This window comes from Myotis daubentonii, chromosome 1, assembly GCF_963259705.1.
Source record: "Myotis daubentonii chromosome 1, mMyoDau2.1, whole genome shotgun sequence".
In the NCBI taxonomy this organism is placed as follows: domain Eukaryota; kingdom Metazoa; phylum Chordata; class Mammalia; order Chiroptera; family Vespertilionidae; genus Myotis; species Myotis daubentonii.
The window spans coordinates 43467176-43491826 of NC_081840.1; the positions used below are offsets into that span (position 1 = coordinate 43467176).

General features: G+C 44.2%; 1 protein-coding gene across 1 annotated transcript in view; it reads right to left on the reverse strand.

The window, feature by feature from the left end:
• The window catches only part of IQCH (IQ motif containing H), a 198818-nt gene that overhangs the window by 2282 nt on the left and 171885 nt on the right, over nt 1-24651 (reverse strand). Inside the window, exons 18-21 of the mRNA XM_059697431.1 lie at nt 21217-21387; nt 11708-11830; nt 5408-5469; nt 532-640 (exon numbers count right to left, since the gene is read on the reverse strand). Of these exons, the coding sequence (XP_059553414.1) occupies nt 532-640; nt 5408-5469; nt 11708-11830; nt 21217-21387 (465 nt within the window). The remainder of the gene's footprint in view (nt 1-531; nt 641-5407; nt 5470-11707; nt 11831-21216; nt 21388-24651) is intronic.

Consider the following 24651-nt stretch of genomic DNA (forward strand, 5'->3'; position numbering starts at 1 on the left):
GGAAGCTTCAACAGTTAGTGATGGAACATCTACCCACTTTGGAGGAACAGGGTGGAGTAGATGGCTCACATATGTGCTGAGCTTTTCCCTAAACACACTGTCCTTCCTGGCCCCAGAACTCCTCTGTCCTAGAAACTTGGGCTCGCCAGGAATCCCTAACCAGACACTGAAATGTAGGTAGATTATAGCCGGGATTTTTTTTTTTTTTTCCTGCAACAGTCTCTGTTTTGGCTCCATTGTGATGTTTTAATTTCAGTTCCAACATCAGAAAGCCCGGTTGTAGTGTAAGCTTGGGTTTGGAAATGGTAGCAAGTTAAAATAAGACGACCATATTTCAAAGAAAAAGTTTCAAACTATTACGTTTAACTAACGGGTTCAGTGAGAACCTTACAGTATTGACCCTGCACATTGTAAAAGTGTACTGCTTACAATAAAAAAAAAATGGTTTAGCACTTGTTTACAATACAGCATGAGGTATTTTCAGCCCTTGTATAGAAATCAACCAGGATCGTTAGTTAATTAACACCTCACCTTAAAATTGGTCTCGCCTTGCATATTAGGTGCTGATATTTCTTGATGGATGACGAAGAGATTGCGAGCAAAGGTCATGAGGACCCCCTGGAGATCCTCACCGATTGTTCTGTTAATGATATCCAAACAAATGAGTTTACCAATGATTCCCCTCACATGCTTAAAAACAATCACCCTCTCATTTGTGCCTGTCTGGTGATGGAATTTAATGAGTATTTTCAATCTCACAAGGTGGCAATCTTCAGGGAGATATGAAAGATGAGGCTCCATTTTAACTTGTCAACAAAAAGGATTTGTGTAATAAATATTTTTTATTAATCAACTTAGCAGAATATAGGAATAGATTCAGTCATTTGTAGCCAAAGGCTACCACTGAGTGAGGACAGGAGTATTGAGAAGCTCATTTTAAAAATTGTTTAAGTTAGTTTAATAGAATCGTTGCTAAGTGTAATTCATGCCTAACAATTTCCTTGCCTACAGAGACATTTGCACCTCAGTATTATTTTCTATTTCATGTATACAAGTGACTCCTTCTACTACTTATAAGGGGTGCCCTACCCACATTGAGAAATGGCAGCAAGCTAAAATAAGACTACTATATTTCAAAGAAAATGCCTCTTTCATGGGCAGCTATCTTTATAAAGCTGAACACACACTTTAAGAAAATCTGTGATGACTTGCAAACCATCCTGTAGAATTCTACTGTGTTTCTAAACAACTAGATCATACTCTGGTTTCTCTTCAGATCGCATAAATCTTTCGCCTTTTACTAAACAACTAGATCATTGTAAATTTTAACTTGAAAACAAAAGCCAAGGTATTTATTTCTAGCTATTTTTTGAACTTTATCAATAGAAAAGAATAGATTAAATGAATGAGTTAATTAAAAAAAAGTTGTTCTGTCCTGAGGGGCTGAACCTAAGAGCTAGTTGCTCCTTAAGTCAGCTGCAAAAAAGCTTTGCAATTACTTCTTTCCTAGTTGTTACCTGTGAAATAAATCACCTTAGGATCTCAGACCTAGACCTTTTGGGAAGGCTGCCCTCCAACCTGACCCTGCTTTCCCTGGGGTCAGGGCGGGACTAGAAAGCTTCCCAGGCCCAAGGCAGGAGGCCAGGGCTCTTTCTCCTGCCACTGACGGTGTGACTTTGGGGACAGTTACTTGATCTCTCTGGGTCTTCATTTCTTTATCTCTGAAATGAAGGAATTGGACTAGATCAGTGCTCCCAAACTTTGTGAGGTATATTTCCCACATCTAAAGACTGCCCAACCCCATCCCTTATAGCTACTGAACATTGGTGTCTCTGCTTTTAGGAGTATAAATATCACTCAAGGCAACTTCAGAATAGATAATTTAAAAAAGGTATTTGTGTTTTATTGCCGCAGGGTCAGTATATATTAGACCCCAGATGCTCCTAAAATAGCAGACTCCCAGGCTCTCCCCCACAACAATAAAATCCTAATCTTTGGACTTGGAACCCAGGAATATGCAGTTTCACCAAGTCCCCCAGATGATCTTGATATATACAAAATATTGAGACCCATACTTCAAAAAAGTATAGTTGTGTGTATGTGTGTGCATGCGTGTGTATGATATAGAGGCCCACATACTGCTGGGGTTCATGGTTCTCAGATTGGGAACTAAGAGGCTGGAAGGACTTTAATTAATTTACGTCCCTATTAATTAATTCATTTCTAGATTTTCCTTCACTTTCGCTTCCCTGAAATTTCTCTTCCAATTCCACTATTCCAGGAAATATCCCAATGTAAAAGGAGTTGGTATGAAGTTATCTTGGTAAAGCTAAGCCACAAAGTTCTGGTACAGAAGGTCATCCCATCCTGGAACCCTCACCTTTCCTAAAGAGGTGGCCGTCTGACCTTCTCCACCCAATAGGACCTGATCACAGTAAAGCCCAGCGGAGCCCAGCCCTCTCATGGAAAGCTTCTCCTTAAAGCACCAGAGAAAATGCAAGCAACATGAAGGGGGGAAAAAAAGGTTATATCTGCTCATCTCTTCCTTTTCAATTTGAGTTCTAGAAAATGAGGACGGTCTCCTGGCCATTGTCTATTAAGTTGTCTATTTCAACCTCCATGTCCATGCCTTAGTGCAATCCCTGTATACTAGCTATAATTTCACCCATTCATCTTACACTCAAGAAAGCACAACTAGATGCAAGTGAGAATCTCAGCAATAATCTTCAATCCTATCTAATAGTCAGAAAAAGGAAATTAGTAAACTCAATATAAACTTGTATAAGTAGTGAAGCACCTCACAATAGGCTGAGAATCTCTATATTCCATAAAAGTGCTCAAAGGTGGCCACACAATAGAGTCATTGTGGTGTAGTGAAAACAACAATGGATTTGAGGTCAGGAGACACAATCTATCGTGTGACCTCTAATGGGATTATTTCTTAGAATAGTGAATAACCATCTAGAAGATACACTAATAAGACTGTTTCTACCACCAAAGCTAGTCTGCAGGTCAAGGCATCCTTGCCTGATATCTCAGGGCATGTGCAGCCACAGTTGGGCGGGTTCCTCTTGGTCTAATTCAGCCGTGGGCAAACTACAGCCCGCGGGCCGGATCCGGCCCATTTGAAATGAATAAAACTAAAAAAAAAAAAAAGACCGTACCCTTTTATGTAATGATGTTTACTTTGAATTTATATTAGTTCACACAAACACTCCATCCATGCTTTTGTTCCGGCCATCCGGTCCAGTTTAAGAACCCATTGTGGCCCTCGAGTCAAAAAGTTTGCCCACCCCTGGTAATTATTCATTCTGTAGATTTCAGCATCAAGTCAAACTTGCTGCTTGGTCAGTTTGATGATTGGGGGTGTTCCTTTTTCACAAAACGGCCTCTTCTTCCAACTCCTAAATTCTGTGATAGTTTTCTTCTCGCCTGTTCCTCTATGCCCTAGTACCCACCTGGATAAAGCTTTCCAGGGCCCATACTTCAGGAACTCTGCCCCTGCCCTGTTAACACTATCCTTGTCTCATACTGTCAGTTCTAGGACACAAGTCCTGTTCCTGAGTGTCAGCTTTTGCTAATGGGCTCCCTGCATGCACCCCTTGCCGACCCGGGTCTCTAAAAGCAGCCTCCTCTCTGAGCTCCTACGGTCTTGCTCCTTCCACCCAGACCTCAGGTTGTCCATTTACTCTTTGTAGTTGGAACATTCCTGGCTGGTGCTGCTTGTTGGGATGACCTCCAGGTTCCTGAACCCTGTTTATTTTTTGCTTGCCTGGCTGTTCTTTTCTGAAGGGCAGTCACCCCTCCCAGCCTTGTCCCCCATGTGTGGGGTTTGCCTAGTTCCACTCCCAGCCCTGCTTGTCCTTTTCAGTCGACCTTTGGTGCCAGCCAGTGCCCAGTGAGGTGGAGTTCATGTCTCTGCGTTCTAACTTCTAGTTCTTGTACTTAACTAATCCATTGTCTGAAAACCTGAGCTTAGAAATATACTTGGGCCTTGAACCTTACCGGCTCAGTCAGAATCATAACTGTACACATTTCATATTCCCCAGCTGCCAACTTCAAATCCAGTTGAATGCTGGGTTCTCCCAGTCCCAGTAACTGCCTGGTGGCCTATGTCCTGCCACAGCCCTGGCATCAGTGACAAGTTTGGAGGGAGTGGAACAGGAAGTATTTCATCTCTGGTGTTCTGGCTACTGGTGCCCTTTTCTGACTTACTGGGAGTCGACATGCTAAATCATTTATAATGCCTGTTACAACTGATAACACTTTGGTAAAACAAAGAACTGTACTTTGGATAGGGACTAGAGACCTGTCCTGTGCGTATCTCTGCCTGTTTTCATGTGGGACCAGTGTCTAGGAGACTGAACGTCTGGGGAGAAACTGAGGCTGTTCAGGAACATTGATACTTAACAGAAGAATTGGCTCTTGCTTGGTCAGTTTTTATAAGAACAGGTCTTAGCTTGTGTGTTTCAATGTGAGGTCACACTGCTGTAGATGTTATAAGGAGAGACATATAGGGCAGAAACGGTTTTCCAATAAATTAGGATGACTTTAAAGGACCCACTAACCATATTCCAAGATATGAAATAAGACACAATTCAAGATGGTGGTTCTAAAGCTCTGAGTCCTAGATGAGGAGACAACTTTGCTTGCTCTCCAATATCCCCTGGAGAGAAATTCGTAGGAAACAGGGACGCATAGAGAAACCTCCTGAGCACCCCAGCGGGGCTCTTCTCAGCACGCGTGCATCTTGAGGAGACTGGCCCGCGGCCAAAACTGGGTATGAGGAGGGCCCACAGACCCTGCTTTTTTTTTGGGGGGGGGGGTGGCATTTGCCAAAGGCACCAGAACACTTTTCTAAGTATGCCAGTAGCCCTTCCACAACTACAACATCTGAGCTTGCTCATCATGAGTCAGATTGTGTGTGTGTGTGTGTGTGTGTAATATGTTGTTGAAACTAGACTCTTACTCATCAATCTGAATAATTAATCAATTATATTCATGAACTCCCACTGACACATCTAAAGTCATTGTGTGAAACACTTGAAGATCTAAATAAAATAAGTTAGACTTCCAATAAATCAGCATGCTGATTTAAAAAAGAGCCTCATAGACAGACAACAGTATGGTGATTACCAGAGGAAAATGGGGGTGGCGGAGGTAGGGGAGGCTAAAGGGAGGATACATGGTGATGAAAGGAGACTTGACTTGGGGTAGTGAACACACAATACAATATACAGATGATGAATGATAGAATTGTACATCTTAGGCCTATATAATGTTATTAACCAATGTAACCCCAATAAATTCAATTTAGAAATTTCTCAAAAAATGCATGTGAAGTGTTATACTTGTTAGTTGTTATAGTCTATTTTCTTAGCTTATTGTATCTCATAGACATACTCACAACATTCCCAACTTGTTTCTCTTCAAGTGTTCATATAATATGAAAACAGTTCCTTGTCTGTCCTATAAAATTTGAATGGGGAGAAAAGAAATAGCAAGTTATGTTGACACAAAGTAAAGAAAATGTACTGTACTATGACCACTAAGGCAGATTTGAATTGAAGTCTAAAGCTAACTGTAAACACTGTGAGAAGCACAGTGGGAAAGGCTGTCTCCAGCATATGGAGTAGATATATTCTAGGACAGTGTTGTTGTTTTTCAATTGAGATATAATTTACATATAACATTGTGTAAATTTAAGGTGTACAACATGTTCGTTTGATATATTAATATATTGCAATATGATTACCACTGTGGCTTTAGCTAAGACCTTTATCACATCACATGATTTCTTTTTCACAATGATAACATTTAGGATCTGGTCTTTTAGCAATTCTGAAGTATATAATACAGTACTGTTGGCTATAATCACTATGCTATGCATTATTAGACTTCATCTTCTTTGTACCCTTTAACGATATAGCTACAATTCTCAGCTCCTCACTCCCCCTGGCAGCCCCATTCTGCTCTGTTTCTATAGCTTTGGCTTTAGATCCCACATACAAGTGATATCATACAATATCTGTCTTTGTCTGGCTTATCTCATTTAGCATAATGTGCTCAAGGTCCATCCATGTTGTCACAAATAGCAGAATTTCTTCCTTCTTATGGCTGGATAATATTATACACACACACACACACACACACACACACACACATACACACACACTTGTCATATCTTCTTTTATCTATTCATTCATCAGTGGACTCCCAGGTTGTTTCCATATCTTGGCTATTTTGAATAATGCTGCAATGAACACGGAGGTCTAGATATCTCTTCAAGATGGTGACTTTGTTTCCTTTGGGCAGATACCCAGAAGTGGAATTGCTGGGTCATATGGTAGTTTTATTTTTAATTTTTGAGGGACCTCTATGGTGGCTGAATCAACTTCCATTCCTACTGGGCTCTCTTTACTCCACATCTCCACCAGCACTGTTGCTGCTCGTCCAGGACAAGGTGTTTTGGAAGTCAGATCCTCAGAATACTCACATCAAAATCATCGAGTTAAATGCTTGTTAAAACGCGTTTTCATGGGCATCATCCAAGCTCAGGATCATTGGGAGGAAGTCTGCATGTTAGCGTACTTCCCAAATGATTCTCACGTACGTCAAAGTTTGAAACCACTATTCTAAGAGCAACGGGTAAAAAAATATAGAGAAGCAGTTTGTTGTGTGGAAAATAATTTGTATTTCAATGGAAAACTGTGTTGTCTGTGGCACATCCTATGTCCTTCATTCTATGGGAGATCTTTTGCAACTCTGTAGGTTGTAGGTGATTCAGAGACAAGCAGAGTCTGTCCATAATTTCATTGATCTTTCTCTCTTGCTCCCCTTGTGGAAAAACCAGTTTTGTGCCATTTGCACACTCACTTCAATATTCCTGATCTATAAAGATGTCCATTTTTGGATTCATTTTTGTACTGGTTATGACATCTGCCTAAAATCTTCCCTGTTAAATAAAATCTTTATCTCATGTTTAATTTTGTATCTGTCTGAGAGGCATTATTTTATTTGAAAATTATTATTTTACCAGTGTTCTCCAAATTAATAAAAGTTAGCACTGGAGCTGTTCAATGGTGTCATGGCTGCCCCATGAAGCTGTGAACTTCTGATCTCTGGAAGTACAAAAAAGAAAACAACGTTTTGGGGATTTGGAAGAGATATGACACTCCAGAATTATGAATGCCCACTGACTCCCCATTGTATCAGGGAATCTGGGCAGGAGGACAGATGTTGGACTAGAATAATGGCTCTCGAGGCTGCCTGCACATTAAAATCATCTGAGTGCTTTAAATAATATAGTTCCTGGGCCCTATCTGTGGAAATACTGATTTAGTTGGGCCCTGGGGACAGTGTCACACTGAGCCATAGGAGCCTGAGCCTAAGGAAAATCAGTATGTTTGTATATAAATTTTGATATTTTGTTCATTATAAATTTTTTGGCATTAAATTTGATTTTTAACATATTGCATTATAATATCATTTATCTTTATTACCGAGTGTGTGTGTGTGTGTGTGTGTGTGTGTGTTCCTTTAAGTTTTGTGCCCTGGGTACAAGACAGTGTACCCAGGTACCAGGGAAGTGCTTAACTTGCCTCACCCTAGTCCCAGCCCTTCCTGGGTATCTGCCTGGGCATCAGAATCACTCGGATCATTCTGATGGGCAGCCAGAGTTGAGAACCACTGACAAACTGATTTGTATGGTGTCTCACACCCTTTACTGTGCTGTCCAATATGGTAGCCACTAGCCACATGGGACTACTGAGAACTTGAAATATTAGTCATTGAAACTTAGATGTGCTGTAGCTTTTAAAAAAACTTAGGACAAAAGAGTAAATTATCTCATTACTTTTTATATTAATTCCATGTTGAAATGACAATATTTGTTTTCTGTTTGGGGAGCATCCTTTTCTCGATACTAATTTCTGAGTCAATCAGATAGGTTAGGTCAGGCTGCAGTAATTTAAAAAACCCCCACAAACAATTCTTAGTTGTTTATAACAATGACAGTGTGGTTTGTGCTCATGCTCCATTTCCCGTGTGGGTTGGCATGGGTTCCTAGTAGCTGTTGGTACACTTGGGGACCCAGGCTGTACGTAGTTCCATCTCAATGTACTTCCATGATTTCCAAGGCAGGAAAAGAATATGGCAACTCATGCAGTGGCTCTTAAAGGCTTCTGCATAGAAAGGACATACACCTGCTCATATTTCACTGGCCAAACCAAGCTCTAGCGCCATGCCTGGCTTCAGGGAGCGGGCTGAGGAAGTACACTTCTGTTGTGTGCCCGGAAGAGGAGAATAAGAATGTTTTGAACAGTCTTAATGATTGCCACCATGGCAGCATCCTGGCCTTGGGAAATGCCTGCTGGGTGTGGTGGAGCTGTTTAGGACCGTGGCACACTGCCTATGTGTGTGGGAGACCAGCCCTCCTCACACTGTCGCAGGCAGTGAACATGACGCTCTCCTCCATGTGGCTTTCGTTGAAACTTCATTTCATTAGGAAATCAGTGGGGGTATTTTGCAGCATTGCAGAAATACCAAGCATGAGACCCACCAAGCTGGTTACAAACTCAGCAATGCTTCCTTCCACTATTCAGCAAGGACAAATAAACTCATAGGGTGATCTCATTTCCCTTTTTGTTTTTCCCTGAGATTTGGGACAAGCAACATCGTTTGAAATTCTGTGAGAATCATGGGAGGAAACATATAATGTCACTTGAAATTCTGTGATAATGGGAAGAAAAACATAATGTTGAGAGTAAGGACTTTTAAGAATGTTCCTGTTGGTAGCATTGACGATGATAGATTGTTAATGTTGTTCTTTTTCTGGAAAGAGCACCCACATTAAATTCGACCACCAGTGGGAAGAGGTAGCAGAGGTGACACTGAGCTTTTTAGATTCAGCATAATCCAAGGAGGCAATACAACGTTAGAGAAGTTAATTGTTAAACAATTCATTTGTAAGTTAGAAATAGTCAGGGTGGCTATGAAGAAGTTTGTGCTTCTTTAGCTGAGGAATACATAAGGGGTACCTAGGTGGAGTAATTTGAAATGGTCCCCAGAATTCTTGGGTGGGTTGGTAAGGTGGTCCCTAGGTGGGGGAAAAGGCACATAGGGGACTGCTTGGTGTTTGACTCTATGGGCAATTATTGATTCAAATGTCAGTTCTACAGAATGATTGGCTGCGTGATCTTGTGAAAGCGCTTAAACTCTTTGGACCGAAATTCCTCAGTGTGATCTGGTAGAAATAATAGCTTCTTACAAAAGAGATATGAAGATTAAAGAGGTAATGAAGTACTCGTGCTTAGCCCAGTGCCAGTGGATAGTAGGTGCTCTGTAAAAGCTGGTTCATCACCTGCCTGTGAAGACAGGCAATTAAGAGAAAAAGTAGACTGTCTGACCAGGGATGGACTCATGGGCCTAAACATATGAGAACCCATCTCAGGAAAACTAGAGCAGGACATTGTTGAAGAATTTCCAAATAGTCAAATGACTCTTTTTTTTCCCCCACCTCAGATTTTTATAGGACTCTATTCTCCCCACCTCCTTTCTTTCTGGTTGTGCTTCTGTTTATTTTTGGCTCTTTTTCTCCCTGTTTATCCTCTTCTCATTTAAAAAAATGGATTCTTCTGGATTTTATCCTCTCTTTTATTGTTATCTTTTTCATCTTCATATGGTTCTATCACTGCATTGCCCTCAATCTTATTTGTCTTTCTCTCCCATTTCATCTCTCACATTTTATAAGTTGCTCAGCACAGGTGACCTCGAGGCAGAGCTGTGTCTTCATTGCCCCTCTGCACCTTTCTGTAAATTTCCTCACCCTCAGTGCAACTTCTCCCTCTGCATCATCCGCTGTTTCCCCTGGCCATGGCGGTCTGTTTCCTGCCCTAAAATTTGTTCTTAGAAATGAATCTGATCAAGTCAGAGCCACAAAGGTATAAATAACATAAAATCGGGTGCTTTACGTTTTCCCAGGAGTTCTAGAACTTCAATCAAGTACAAAGCCTCTAGCCAAAGAAATCAATCTCTAATAATAATTTCAGGCAATAGGAAGTTAGGGAGTATGTTTTCTTCGAGGTAGGACACTTCCTGCCACATATGCCTATTCACAGAGCTTGCTCCGTTTGATATTTTAGGAGAAAATAAATCAAATAGATTGAGATAAAGCTAGAGTTAGATTTAGCCACCTTCTGGTACATAGATGTGTTTCAGTCTCATCAGTTTGTAGCTAAAAACTAATTCCAAAGGGATTGTGTTGAGCAGATGTAACAATTAATTTCAGGTAAATCAGTTCAATCTGGCTTTTCTCATTCTTTCTATATTTTACCAATTTTAATGTAATTTGCAAGAGAATATGAGTTCCATTATATGTTTGCAAACAGCACCAATCAATCTAATCAAAGGGCCTTATGCACCCTGGCAGTGCCCTACAGTGGCCTACACTGTTGGCCTTGTGCCGAAGGTCTATATGTTTTTCAAGGACCTATAAAAAGACTGGGTCCCTAAACACTTGAATTTGTTCTCAAGTATGAAAAATAAAAATTAATAAATGTAGAACTGAATATCTGCAAATCAAAACATTTAATCAATCGGTTATTGCCCAATTCTTATGTCATTATCTATAAATTACATTTAATGTGAGAGAAGACTAGATTTTAACAGGTTTGCTGTGATGTGGGGTCATGGGGTGGGTCTCCCACAAGTAAGAGTGCATGGGTCACTTAGGTCTTGAACAGCCATCAGTGGCAGAGATTTAAAAATCTGAATCAAAGTGCAAAACCATGAAACTATTTCTCAGAGTAACATGAGTCTCTAGGCACAAAAATGGAGGGTCTGGCTTAGGTAGGAGATATTATATCTCACTTGCCCCCACCCATCTACATTATGGATGCAGCAGCTGGGCACGGGGCATCAATATCACCAAAAAAAGACTCCAATTGGGAAAAATTGTTTTTATGAGAACACCTTCTAGAAAGAAACTACTATTTTCAGGTAGAAGGATGATATGAACTGAACTGCATATCCCCCCCCTCCCCAATTCATGTGTTGAAGCCCTAACCCCTATGTGACTGTATTGGAAATGGGGCCTTTAAGGAGGTGATTAAGGATAAATAAAGTTGTAAGGTGGAGCCCTGTCCCGATGGAACTGGTGTGCTTATAAAAGAGGTTACAGAGACACCAGAGCTCTCTCTCTGTGCCACACTAGGACACAGCAGGTGGCCATCTGCAAGCCAGGACGAGAGCCCTCACTAGGAACAGCATCAGGCATCTTTTCCTAGGGCTTCCCTGCCTCCAGAGTTGTGAGAAATAAATTTCTATTGTGGTGTTGTTATGCCAGCTGGAGCAGACTAAGACAGAGGATAGAGGTTGCTAAACAGCTTTGGGTGGGGTGAGGGAGCTTAAGGGTATGCTTCAGAATCAAGAAATGGCCCCCAAATTCCTCCTAAGTCTGGTGAGCCACCAAGCTTTTGCTTTACCAAGGTGGGTGTGCAGGTTTGGTGACAGAGCTGAACTCCCCAGGACCAAGGGTGGAGCTGCCTTTCTACCCTTCCCTAATCATCACTCAGCCTTCCTCTAAATGCATGTCAAACGAGTGTTTGCGGAGGATCCGTGTGAAGGGGCCCCAGACTATTAGCTGCCCGGATCGTCTACAGGCCTGCATGTATTTGGTCTAGCTTTGGCCAGCTGTCACCCTTCGTACCTCAATGTCATAGCCGATGCCATGGGCCTTACACATCTGGAGGAAAACATAGGGGAAAATCAGCGACATATTGTTGTGCTTCAGCTGGGTGGTCATCACTGCGTAGCGATGGGTTGCCTTCGTCTGGAAAAGACCGCAACTGAATGTAAGACTCCTTACAAAATATGTAAGTAAGCGTTTGATCTTAGAATAGTTGTAGATTAACAGACAAGTTATGAAGATAATACGGAGAATTCCTACTTACCCCATATTCAGCCCGTTTTTGTTAACATCTTACACTGATGTGATAATGCATTGTTTGTCATAACTAAGAAACCAAATTGCTACATTACTATTAACGTAAGTCCATATACTATTTTAGATTTTATTTCTATTTTATTAGTTCTCCCCTAACTCACTCCCCTCCTCCTTTTTTTATGTTTCAGGATCCCATCCAGGCTACTGCATTGTATTTAGTTTCCATGTTGCTGAAGTTCTTCTGGACTGTAACTGTTTTTCAGGCTTTCCTTGTTTTCGATGATCTTGACAGTTTTGAGGAGCACTGTTTAGCTGTTTCATAGAATGCCCCTCACGTTGGGTTTGTCTGATGTTTCTCATGATTTGAATGGGGTAATGTGTTTTTGAGAGGAGGACCACATGGGGAAACTGCCCTTCTCATCACCTTCAATCAAGGGTGCTGATGAGGCATCCTGATCTCTGGTGAAGGTGCCGTTGGCCAGGTTTCTCGCGTAGGTAGACTTTCCCCCTTTCTACACTGTACTCTTCGGAAGCAAGTCACTCAGCACAGTCCGCTCCTTGGCACCACCAATGTTACAATTGTTATTTCAACTGCTTTCTTTGGGAAACTGACATTCTTTATTTTGCCTGCCTATCAGTGGGAGCTACCCCGAAGAGGCTGGCTCCAGTAGGCCTAAAGTATTTCAGCTGTAATATTTCTTAAAAACATATTTAAAATTTAATATGTACAAAAGAAAGTATTGGAACCTGGCAGTTCTGTAGCATGTCCTTCATGACATGTGATATTTGTCTTTGACAATCAATTATATTTGTCCTTGGATAACTGGAAACTTGGAGAATGGCAAACAGGGCCACGGCCAACCTTTGGGCATAGAAAATGAGGGCTCCTGGCCCAGATTTTGAACTTTGGGATCCTTCAAGTGCTGGGCAACCAGGTGCCTGCCCTAGTGCAGTACTTGGAATAGAAGGAAAATATGCTGTTGATCCCCAGCGGACTGCAAGGTTCATGAGACCTGATACTATCTATGGTGATGCTTCACTCTCTCTCTGTGTGTCCCTGGGATCACACGGGGAACTGAGGCTGACTGAGTGCCCAGCAGAGACTGAACATCACACACACACACACACACACACACACACACACACACACACACACAATTTCACGGTCACTTTTGAGACATATTTCCCCCACATATTATGTCTCTTCAACACTGACAGAAAGTATTATATCTGATGGTCCCGTCGTCAGGACTATTAATGAAGCCTGCTCTTCCCACGTGTAAGCTGAGTCCACATCTATAAAAATGTTAGGTTCCCAGGCTCATCATGCGTCTTGGTTTGTGTGCCTCCGTTAGTATTGTCCCATTTGTAGCCGTTGGGAATTTCCTTTTTACAAGAGAAAACCTCTTTGAGCCTCATTGGTCTCACACCTGTACTTGCCGTCACCTGGCCGATCAGGAGTTGTTCCCCTGGTTGACCCCCTTACATGGCCAGAGGCTTCCTGAGGGCAGGCACTGTTTGGTTTCTGAATCCCAAGGCTGGGCAAGTTGTGAGCACAAAACAGGCAATCCATGTTTTCTGAATGAAAGAAAGAATAGATAAACAAAATACAATAACTGGATAGTACTTCCCTCTGACTTAAGACCTCAAAGGATATATAATTCAGGGGACTTGCGGTTAATGAGTGCGTTGTGGCAGAAGCCAGTGATTCAGAAAGAGCAGAGGTTAGTCACACCATCCCTAGAGAGTGACAGCTCAGGGCAGCCACTCTAGTCCTTGGCCTCAGAGGACATCTTCTGGAAGAGGGTGTGTTTCTGGTAGACTTGTCAGGAATTATTGGTGGGCTTTCCAGCTACAAGAAGTTCTGGCTCAGCTGCTGGGTCAGTGGGGGAAGAGCATGGTCCCCAGGCCTGCTCGCCCTGCCATGCCCCGCCGTGCCATGCTCCTGCCTGCACCACGAAGGCCCAGAAGCCTGAGCGCTTGTATATGGAAGTGAACTGTAAATACTCTGGAATTCCATTGTGGTTACTGAGCATGTAATTGCATGGTAATTACCATGAATTCACAAGATAATTCCAAGGTTATTTTTGTCTTCTAAACTTGTCTTATGCTGCCATAGTATATAAACCAGCAAATACGAGATCAGGCCCCAGTCAGTGAAGGAGAGAGGTAGGCAGGCGTCTGGTAGCAGGATCCAGAGCAGTGCTGTTTGTCTTGGCTCTAAACCGTGCAGAAGAGCTCAGTGTCCAGTGTGTGTTTCTGGACAGCAAGTGAGGACAGGCTGGCCCGAGGTTTCTTCCTCTCTGCAGACACAGGCTGCAATTCCCCCTCCTGCTAGACCTTGGCTCTGAGTCATAAAGAATCTGAAAGCAAAGCCAGGATATTGGGTGTATGTCTCCAAGCTGCCTCCTCTTTTCCATCACCATCACCATCCTCGTCCAGACTTTGCTGGCTGGGGAGCTGCTCTCCGTCCTCCGTGGGAGGTGAGGATGCCAGCAGAAGTCTGTAGTGAAATGTTACATGGGGTCAGACTGACTGAGGTCCACAACCGGACTAAGCCACTTGCTCTACGTGTGATCTCGAACTTGGATGATTAAATAAGCACCTAGCACAGCTCCTGACACCTGATAAATGGCAGCTATTATCTGTGTTGCTGTTTCTTTGAAAGCATCTACCGGGCCTGGAGCATTTTGGACCTACACTGAACGTTATTCCCCAGGCGGGTCCTTTCCCCGCTGGTCCCTGGGGCTCTGAGCACGACCATGGGACTGGTTGTCTCCTGAACCCAGGATGGTCGATGCTCGGAACTCTCCAGTGTCTCCTCCTTGCCTTAAGATGCAGTCCACATACCTGGCTAGGTGGGCAGACTCTCCCAAACGTGCTCAGTGGACCACTCCCACCACTTCTCTCACTGCCCACCCCCAGGTTCTCTGCCTCAGCCCAGCAGGGCCATTGCCATCTCCTAACAGACCAGGGGCTCTTTGCTTCTGTTCTTTCTTCTGGGGGGTGGGGTCTCCCTCTCCTCACCACTTAGTGGCTGTCTTAGTATTTAGGGATGGACTGACTTCTATGTTGTTAATAAGGCGTTCCCTGCCCACTCCCTCACCCCATTCCCCCAGTCCACAGTTGATCCCAGGAACTTTAGCAGCAGGTTGTGGGGCTGTTGCTCAACTGGCACTTAAATGTGGGTGTAGGTTTCTCCTTGTGTCGGTGCTATTTTGTATTTCTTTCCAACTCCTCAAGGACAGGAGTTTGTCAAAATGTTTTTGCATCCCTAATGCTCGGTGAAATTCCTGGCATATATTAAGTGCCTAATAATTGTGTAATTATCATGCTAACAAAGATGAACATACATGATACTCCTATATTTTTTAAGACTTAACCAGCTCTGTGGTTTCTATAGGAAAAAGGTGTCAGTGATCTGGGGCTGTCTTTTATCCAGCCTGATAGCACAGGGCACAGTGTTGTCGTGAGGTTTGGATGAGTATGTAAGGACCGTGGAACAGTGTCTGGCACAGAGAAAGCACTCAAAAAATGGTAGCTCATTGCTGTGGCTGGTGTGGCTCAGTTGGTTAAGTATCATCCCGTGTAGCAAAAGGTCACCAGTTTGATTCCCGGTCAGGGCACATACCCAGGTTGTAGGTTTGATCTCTAGGGGCACACAGAAGAGGCAGCTGATCAATGTTTCTCTCTCATATCAATGTTTTTCTCTTTCCCTCTCCCCTGCTCTCTCTAAAAAAAAATCAATAAAAATATTTTAATAAAATAATATGCTTATAAAACTGTGAGCTCATTATTATTTCTTAATTAAAATAATTTCACAAATAAGGGAAATTATCCTATATAATAAAAGGCTAATATGCTAAGTGTCCGATCGGCCATTCAATCAATCAAAGCATAATATGCTAATGATATGCTAAGGCTGCTCAACCGCTTGCTATACGTGCACTGACCACCAGGGGGCAGACAGTCGACTGGTCAACCAGTTGCTATGATGTGCACTGACCATCAGGGAGCAGAAGCTCCGACCAGTAGGTTAGCTTGCTGCTGGGGTCCAGCTGGTCGGGACTGAACGAGATGGGCTGAACACACTGTGGAGCCCTCCCATGTCTCTCCCCAGCCCGATCGTGCACCAGTGGGGTCCTTTGGTCTGGCCTGTGCCCTCTTGCAATCCCCTCAGGGACCTCTCGGGGGATGTCGGAGAGCGGGTTTCAGCCTAATCCCGTAGGCCAGACTGAGGGGCCCCACTGGTGCACAAATTTGTGCATTGGGCCTCTAGTTTAAAATAAAACTGACCAACTGACCAATCAACTTTTTCTTTAGAAAGGGACTTAACTCCGAAGACCCGGGCTTTGCCACTTACTTAACTCTATGACCTTGGGAAGCTCACTTAACTTTACATAACCTCAGTTCCCTAATCTGTAAAATGGATATGATAACCCCTGTCTTCTTTATTTCTCAAGATTATCAGGGGTTCAAATATGCTCATTTCTATTTTAAGTATAAAACATTATACAAAGATAAAACACCATTTGTAAAAGGGCAACTTGTATAATCCACTCTCTTCGGATGCTGTAAAGTTTGCCAAGGACATCATGACCTAGATGGGTTTTATAGTATCAGAAGCCTCCTCCACAACCACCCGGTCCATTCAATGCTCACTGAGTCTCGGCCAGGCTCAGAGCAGATTAGAATCCAGTGGATAATGGCAACAACCTCATCACACAGGTAGATGAAGCCTCTTTTGGAAGATGAGCTTTCTCTGTGGCCAGAGACTTCTTCAGGGATGAGCTTAAGCTCTGTTCTGGGGCTGAGTCACTGATGCTCAGCCACTGCAAGGCAGGGTGGATAGCACAATGGTCAGACACACAGGCCCTAATGTCTGACAGGCCTGGGCTTAAACCTTGGCTTCTACACTTGCTTAGCATCTCTTAACCTTGGTCTTCTGATCTAAAAACAAGCATAATAATAGCACCCGCCTAATATGATTGTATTATTATATGCATTATAGTTATCTGCTGACCCACCTGTGTTCCCTAGTAAAGTTGGAGCTCTTTGCTACTCATCCTATCGCCTCTGGGCTTAGTAGAGTGTCTGGCACAAAGCAGTTATTGACTAAATACTTGCTGAATTTACTTCTAGTTGATTTTTGCTGAAAGTATGACTGATAGCTAAGGTAATGGCTGATGAAGACTTAGGATGTGACCTGTCACGACATTATTACTCCTTCCTAAAAGATTCTGCAAGAACAAGACCTTTTAATTGAAGGCTGGGGTGTGGAGGGATGGCCCCTTCCTGTGTCCCCTTACAGGACATGTCTCCTCCCCCCTATATACGAGGCTGCCTGGGCAAGGCTTGGTAGGGAGCCCCACTTTCTAGACCCCACAAAATCAAATCCCTCAGGAGAACTTGAGGTCATTTAGCTCTCCCTTCTTTTACAAATGAGGAAACTGAGGCAGACAGAGAATCAGAATTCATGACCCCTGACTTCTGACTAGTGCTCTTCACTTCAAATTCCCACTGGCCACATTGGGAATGTGTGGGAATCCCAGAGGTTAGCCCTTTCTAGTAAAACAAGGGGGAGAAAATAGAAGACAACACATTATCGGTAGAAGTCTAGTTTTATTAAACTACCTTTCTAAATCACAATCTAACAAGAACGCTTCCAGCCAAATAAAGGAAGCTGGAAATACTCCTTTTCACTGGAGAATGTAATTTTGCTTCTGCCACAATTTAAATCGATTTAGTTCTGAGCACCGGCACTTGAAGTGTGGAGCATATTCTATTTTTGCCATGATACTTGTTTTGACAGTGATGCATTTCAGTTGACATAGTTGAAATCCTTATGTAATAAATCTCTGCCTGAAAATTAATCATGTTTATAATATTCTGAGAATTAATAACACCCATTGCTCAAATCATTAACTTAAAAAAGGAGCTTCCAAAATCTGTTCTCGGCAGTAAGGGACCACAAATAAATGAATGTTTGATAAAATAATCCAAGTAGCAGTTTAACAAGCGTAAACTTGAATGCGGCTGCAATAACACAGAACTATTGTTTAAGGGTTGGCAGAGGCTGATGGGGTTCTTATTTCAGTTACGAAGCAGGCATCCACATGCATAATGAACTGCTCTCTGAATTATTAATGTGCTGCTTATTTAGCCTCATCTGTCTGGAAGATAATGTATCCTAACTGTAATGAGTGATTGGTTTTGTATATAATTACAGGAGCAGCAGTAGTGGGGGAAATGTGTGCCTTCCAAGGAGGAATTCTAAAAATAAAGTCATCACATAAACTTGGTTGTTGCTGCATTCTATCAAAATCAAACCCGAAGCATCGGAGAATTCATAATAAATTACCGGGGACAGAATCATTATTAACATCATAATTTAACACAAAAGGTTTTACTTAATCATTCATTACAGATTGTGTGCTGTTAAAAATGCTTATAAATGACTTGGGTTGTTTGAAGATGTTTGCAAAGATGGTCTCTTGGCCACTCACCAACCGCGGTGCGGAGGGGCCCACAGAGAGACAGGAGGCGTAAAAACAGGTCGGAAAGGGTGACCACTTATGCCTATCCTGACAGAACGTTACATTAAAAGTTTAAAATTTGTTAGGTGACTTCTTTTCATTTCTAACACGTGCACCTCTGGGACTCACCACGTCTTGTTTCTGAATTCCATGGGTCATCTGTGGAGGGCCCTGGGTCAGAGACCCATGCACCTGGCCTAAATGGGTCTCAATGACAGTTCTTTGCCACCTGCTTCAGACGTGGGACGACAGCTCCTCTTCGAGTCCGGAGAAGTTTTTGCTTCCCCCATGCATAGCATGTTACTTAAAGGGACGGACCGGCCCCAAGGAAGCATTTTCCAGGCGTTAGTTCTGGATGGGCCCTCATTATGGTTTCGTCTGTGTAGTTCCTTTCTCTTCCGTCTTCAAAGGGGGCTTTCAACAGACTGATCATAAACCTGACAGCTTCACAGTCTGTTCACACATGTTCAGGAAGCTTCAGTTGGATGGTCAATTGCACTGTGTGTGCACTAAGGCCCATCGGGTCTCTTGACTTTTTAAAAATCACCGATCACGGCCCTGGCCGGGTAGCTCAGGTGGTGGAGTGTTGTCTGGATACGCCAAGGTTGTGGGTTTGACCCCCAGTCAGGGCACATGGAAGAACCAACCAATGAATGCGCAAATAAGTGGAACAACAAATCAATGTTTCTCTCTCCATCTCTCCCCCTTCCTCTCTCTCTAAAATCAATTAAAAAAGACAATCGCCTATCATGTATGTACACGTGCATGGGGGCATGTGTGCGAACACACATGCACAGTGGCACTAGGGTGAGAACATTCATTGATCTTCCTAAAACCAAAAGCACTTTCAATTTACTCCACGTCAGAAAACCTGCCTAGCTTTCTTCAGTGATTGCAGAGACATTTGAATTATTGAAGATCATAATGCTTCCCTCTTGGGTGCAGGCAATTCCTAAAAGTGTTTAAGACTCTTGATCACGGGAGAATTCCCATATGCTGCCGGTAGCTGGGACTGAAACCTGCAGGCAAGATGGGGAAAATAAAAGAGTGCTTCTCATTCTAAGCACAACTTCTGCTTATGGCCTTCTGAAGCAACGTACTTCAATGGAACAAATTGTCGTGGCAAGTCTCCTGTTGAACACCAACACAGCTTCCAGCTTCCTTTTAGAAAAGTCACGGAGTTGGGTTCGCTAAGCCAGAAGGACTCCAGTTTTACGGCTGTCCTTCCCTCTAGCGTTGAACTTGGGATCGATCCTGGAGGTCCCTTTGGTTGGATGAAGGCCATAGGTGGTGTTGGACCTCAGAGCTTCTCAGCAGGTCCCAGGGCCTGATTAAAACGGGTCTGTTTCTCCTCCCGAGTCCAGCTCTACTTCTCTTCTTAATGAGCAGAAAGATCGAGGGGGTTCCTGCGAGCAAGGGTACCCCACACGACAGGTGGGTTGAGGAGGAGAAAAAGGCTGCTACCTAAGTCCCCCAGGACATCTGGCACCCTCTCCAGGCTACCCTTCCAAATGTACACTGCGTTCCTGTCAAGGAGGGTGACGCTGGGGACCCCAGGGGACTGTCAAACAAGGGCTTTTTAAATCCAGAGGCCTCTCCGGAACCCAGAGAGGCTCAGCAGAGAGGTGGGAGACACTTCTCTGAAAAGGTACCTAGGGCACCAGTGTGGGGTCCCATTAGCCGCTGGCATTCCTCTTTCATCTGTTTGATATATTTGGACCTCAAGTCGAGCTCCCTTTGCGAAAAGGGTATGAAGCCCACTGTTGCGAGGCAGAAGAAACCTCTGGCAGCTGTCAGAGCAGCTGTGGCCGAGCCCCATCCCCTCGCATATCCCAACACACGAAGGCCCGTCTGGTCTCTTGACTGTTGTTCTCCTTCTCCATGACTGACCCAGCCCACCGTCCCCATGGGGATGTACCCTTTGTGACCCAGGGATCTGCGGTTGGCAGACCTCCGCCAGCCCCACGGCCGCTGGTTGACAGGCGGACAAGTGTGTCCGATGGGCCTCTGGCCTGACCCACCAAGGGGAAGTATAGGGAAGGGAGATGACAAATGCGGTTTTGGATAGTGTGACCATGAGGACTTTGCAGGGAAGTTCTGGAGACTATATTGGGTTTAGGAATCTGAAGCTAAAAAATATTGGGGTTAGAAAAATCTGGGTTTTATCAGGAGTTGCTGGTAATGGAAGCAGCTGTACTTGCCCAGGGAAGTGAGCTGAGGAGAGAACCGAGGGAAACACCACACAGATGTAAGCCTGGAACACCCATGCTCTCCCCCTCCCACCCAGACCTTCCTCCTTCTGGAATGCCCTCTCCCCTCTCCTTTGACCTGTGCACTTATGGTCCAGAAACACATTTTGAAGAGGTGAAGTGACTTGCCTGAGGTTCTTTCCTCTCTCTAAACCAGTGGTTCTCAACCTGGGCTGCACATTAGACTCACCTGGGAATCTTTTTAAAATCCTGATTTCTGGGCCCCATCCTCCGGAAATTCTGTTCGTTGTTACTAATGTGGTGGCCCCACCCCATAACAAAGAAACAGAATTTCCGGAGGATGAGGCCCAGAAATCAAGATTTTAAGAAGCTTCCCAGGTGATTCTAATGTGCAGCCCAGGTTGAGAACCACTGCTCTAAACCGAAGAGCCTGGCGCAGCGCAAGAGCTCAGGAAGCGGCGGCCAGTGCTGCCGAACACGGGAGCCCCGGGAGCCCCGGGAGCCCCGGGCAGCTGCTGTTGCTTACCGGCACGGACAGGGTAGTCAGGTGGCTCTTCTTCTTCTCTTCCTTGGGAGGGCGCGGGGGCACTGTCAGGGTGCTAATACTGCAGTCCAGGTGGCCGTTGGTCAGGTACAAGGCGAGCTGAGTCAGGGCCAGCTGGTCGCTGTACGCCAGGTCGAGGCCTGTTGCCCACACCTGATTGAAGCAGGAGGGTGGGGGAGATTAGCCAGGAGGGGGAGGAAGCCACACCCACCCAGCCCTGCCCAAACCACAGGGGACCCAACTGAACCAGCGGGTGGCTATTTTTGCTTCTGTTTCTACTTCCTGCAGCGGCGGGATGGCACCTCCAGTCTGGGTGGAATCAAAAGATTCCAGGTTCTTGTGGGAAGTTCCACAAGGGAAGACGCCTGGCTAAGGCAGTCTGGTCGCTGTGCCCGAGCCACGGTGCTCCTGTGGACTCGGCGTTGTCTGCCGTTTCTAAGATGGTCATGCAATGTTTTCCACTGAGAAATGAGACTGGACAGAAGCGTGAGGGGATGGGCAACTCAAGGACAGCAAACAAAGGGGGAAGAGTGAGCAAAGATGAGAAAAGGGCAGTTGGCCCTGATTCCGGAAAAAGCAGTGCTGGCCTCCAGGGAATTTCAATGCGACACTAAGGGAGACTCGAGGTTGGCATGTCAGTCTTAGTTCCACCACTGCTTTACCGTGAGGGGCAGGAAAGTCACTTTGCTACCCCACGATGCCATAGTATCCCAGCTGGGAACCATGATAACACCCGCCCAGGCTGAATTGCAGGGCTATTAGAGGAACACTATGACGCAATAAAAGTTAGAATGCTTTGAAAGTAGACATATGTACACTATATGTTACTACAAGCTACTGCTTAGGGACGGGCACTAATTCCTTGGACAGATATTTACTGAGCATCTACTAGGTGCTACGCTAGAGATGGCAAAAGTGGGTCATGTACTACCTCTCCCCTCCCCATGCTTGCCCTGTTATCCCCAAGCCCACACTGAAGCCAGAGCACCCTAGAGTCCTCCTCAGTTCGATGCTCAAGGCATATTCCTGTGCTAGGCATCGGGGTGTCAAAGGTAAATGGGCACAAGTTCTGCGATCAAGAAGGGGAGCCCAGAGACATACGTATTCAATTAATTACAGCACAGTGCAGCACTGGACGTGATCAAGGGCAGAACAGAGTGCTGCTGAAGCAGAAAGAAAGGACAGACTGCGTTTGTCCAGTGAAGTCAGGGCTGCATCGTGGAGACATGACACTTGAGCTTTGAAAAGCAACACAGACATGACTGCCTCCCACGTACCAAGTGCCTACAATGTGCCAGGTGCTTCACAACCACCTCAGATCTTTATAGTAGCCTAAAGAGTAACACCCCATGCCATAGAGGGAGAAACAGAGGTTCCGAGAGGCACCCAGTGCCACCCAGCTAGGAAGGGGCGGTGCTGGGACTGGAACCCAGTTCTGCCTGGCTTCCAGTCCACCCTCTTCCCATTCCCTGCTGGAGGCGACGGCGCTCATCTTGGCCCACCCAGTCCTCTCCCTGTACCAGTTTCCCAGTCAAATTAGAAGTTAAAGTTGCTGAGGATCAAAACATGTTCTGGTTTAATATAATCCACACCATGGAAATGTCTTGCGGAGAAAACATGAAGTATTGTATTTCTGGAGTATGCTGCAATTAGCAGTAATGCATTTTCACTGTAGGAAGTTGGAAACTAACACATTTTCCGAAGACTTGATTAAACATTTTTCTTCCTCTTAGAAGGCCTCCGTGTGCCCCCCACACCAACTCGGTATGGCAAAGTACATAATACATCTGCCCCAGAGTGGACTCCTCTCAAACAAATCTAGCATCGAGTGACTTGAGTAAGCATTGAATGTAAATGGCATCATTATAAGGATATTAGGAGGTCAAGCTGTCAGGGCCCCTTGCTAAACGGAAGCTAATTTCAGGAGTCATATTCGCACAGTAATGCCCTTGTATAATAGCAAATAAATCACATTTGCAACAATTGTTAAAAACTAACTGCCAAGTATCTGTTGCAGCTGTAAATATCCTATTTGTCAGCTTAGATATTTCCTGCTGTATGGCATAACATGCAAATCAGATGGGGACAGCCACTCTGCCTTAGTACCCAAAAGGGAACTTGCTGTCCTCACGTGTCAGGCAATTTTTTCAGACCCCTGATCTTGGTGTTTTAGTGTCCTGATCAAAGGGAAATAAATACAGCAAATGTGATGAATATCTATGTTAATGATATTAATGCGGTGGTGATCAGGGTGTTAACGAGAAGGTCACCATGTAAGGCAGCGGTTCTCAACCTGTGGGTGGCGACCCCTTTGGCGGTCTAACGACCCTTTCATGGGGGTCGCCTAAGACGATCCTGCATATCAGATATTTACATTACGATTCATAACAGTAGCAACATTACAGTTATGAAGTAGCAACGAAAATAATTTTATGGTTGGGTCACAACATGAGGAATTGTATTTAAAGGGCCAGAAGGTTGAGAACCACTGATGTAAGGGAAAGAATGAGAGCCAAGGAGTCAGAGGGCCTTCATCTATCTGGTCCTCACAGAGTGTAAACTTGAACAACTTATTTAAGTTCCCTCCATCTCCATATCCTTAAGTGCAAAAGGAGCAAATGATAACATTTATGGGACTTTGGAAACAAAATAGAAAAAATGCACATAAAATTGCCTGTCACATGATAAAGTCCGATACAAATGTTACTTACAATTATCGAACGTCTCCTGTAGGAGGAGTAGGATCTTAGGAGACACATTGTCAGTGGCCTGTGTAGCTAGTAGATTGCTCCATTTAATAACTGTTTTCCCCATTCATAATCATGGTGTGCAACCTCACAACTCAGTGTAGTAGGTGGTTAGGTTTGGGCAAGATTGGTGTTACTCTAGGTCCATTTGACCAGTGATGATACCGAGATCAAAAATGGCTTCAGGCCCTGGCTAGAGATCTCAGTTGGTTGGAGCATCGTCCTGAACACCAAAAGGTCATGATTTTTTTTTCCTGTCAGGATACATACCTAGGTTTTGGGTTTGATCCCCAGTTAGGGCACATCCAGGTGGCAACTGACTGATGTTTTTCTCTCACATCAATTTTTGTTTGTTTGTGGGTTTTGTGTGTGTGTGTGTGTGTGTGTGTGTGTGTGTGTGTGTGTGTTGATTTCAGAGAGGAAGGGATAGGGAGAGAGAGACAGAAACATCAATATGAGAGAGAATCATTGATCAGCTGCCTCCTGCATGCCTCACACTGGGGATCGATCCTGCAACCTGGGCATGTGCCCTGACTGGGAATCGAACCATGACCTCCTGGTTCATAGGTCAACACACAACCATTGAGCCTTGATGTTTTTCTCCCCCCCTCCCTCCCTCTCTAAGAATCAATTTTTAAAAAACAAGCAAAACAAAACATATCCTCGGGTG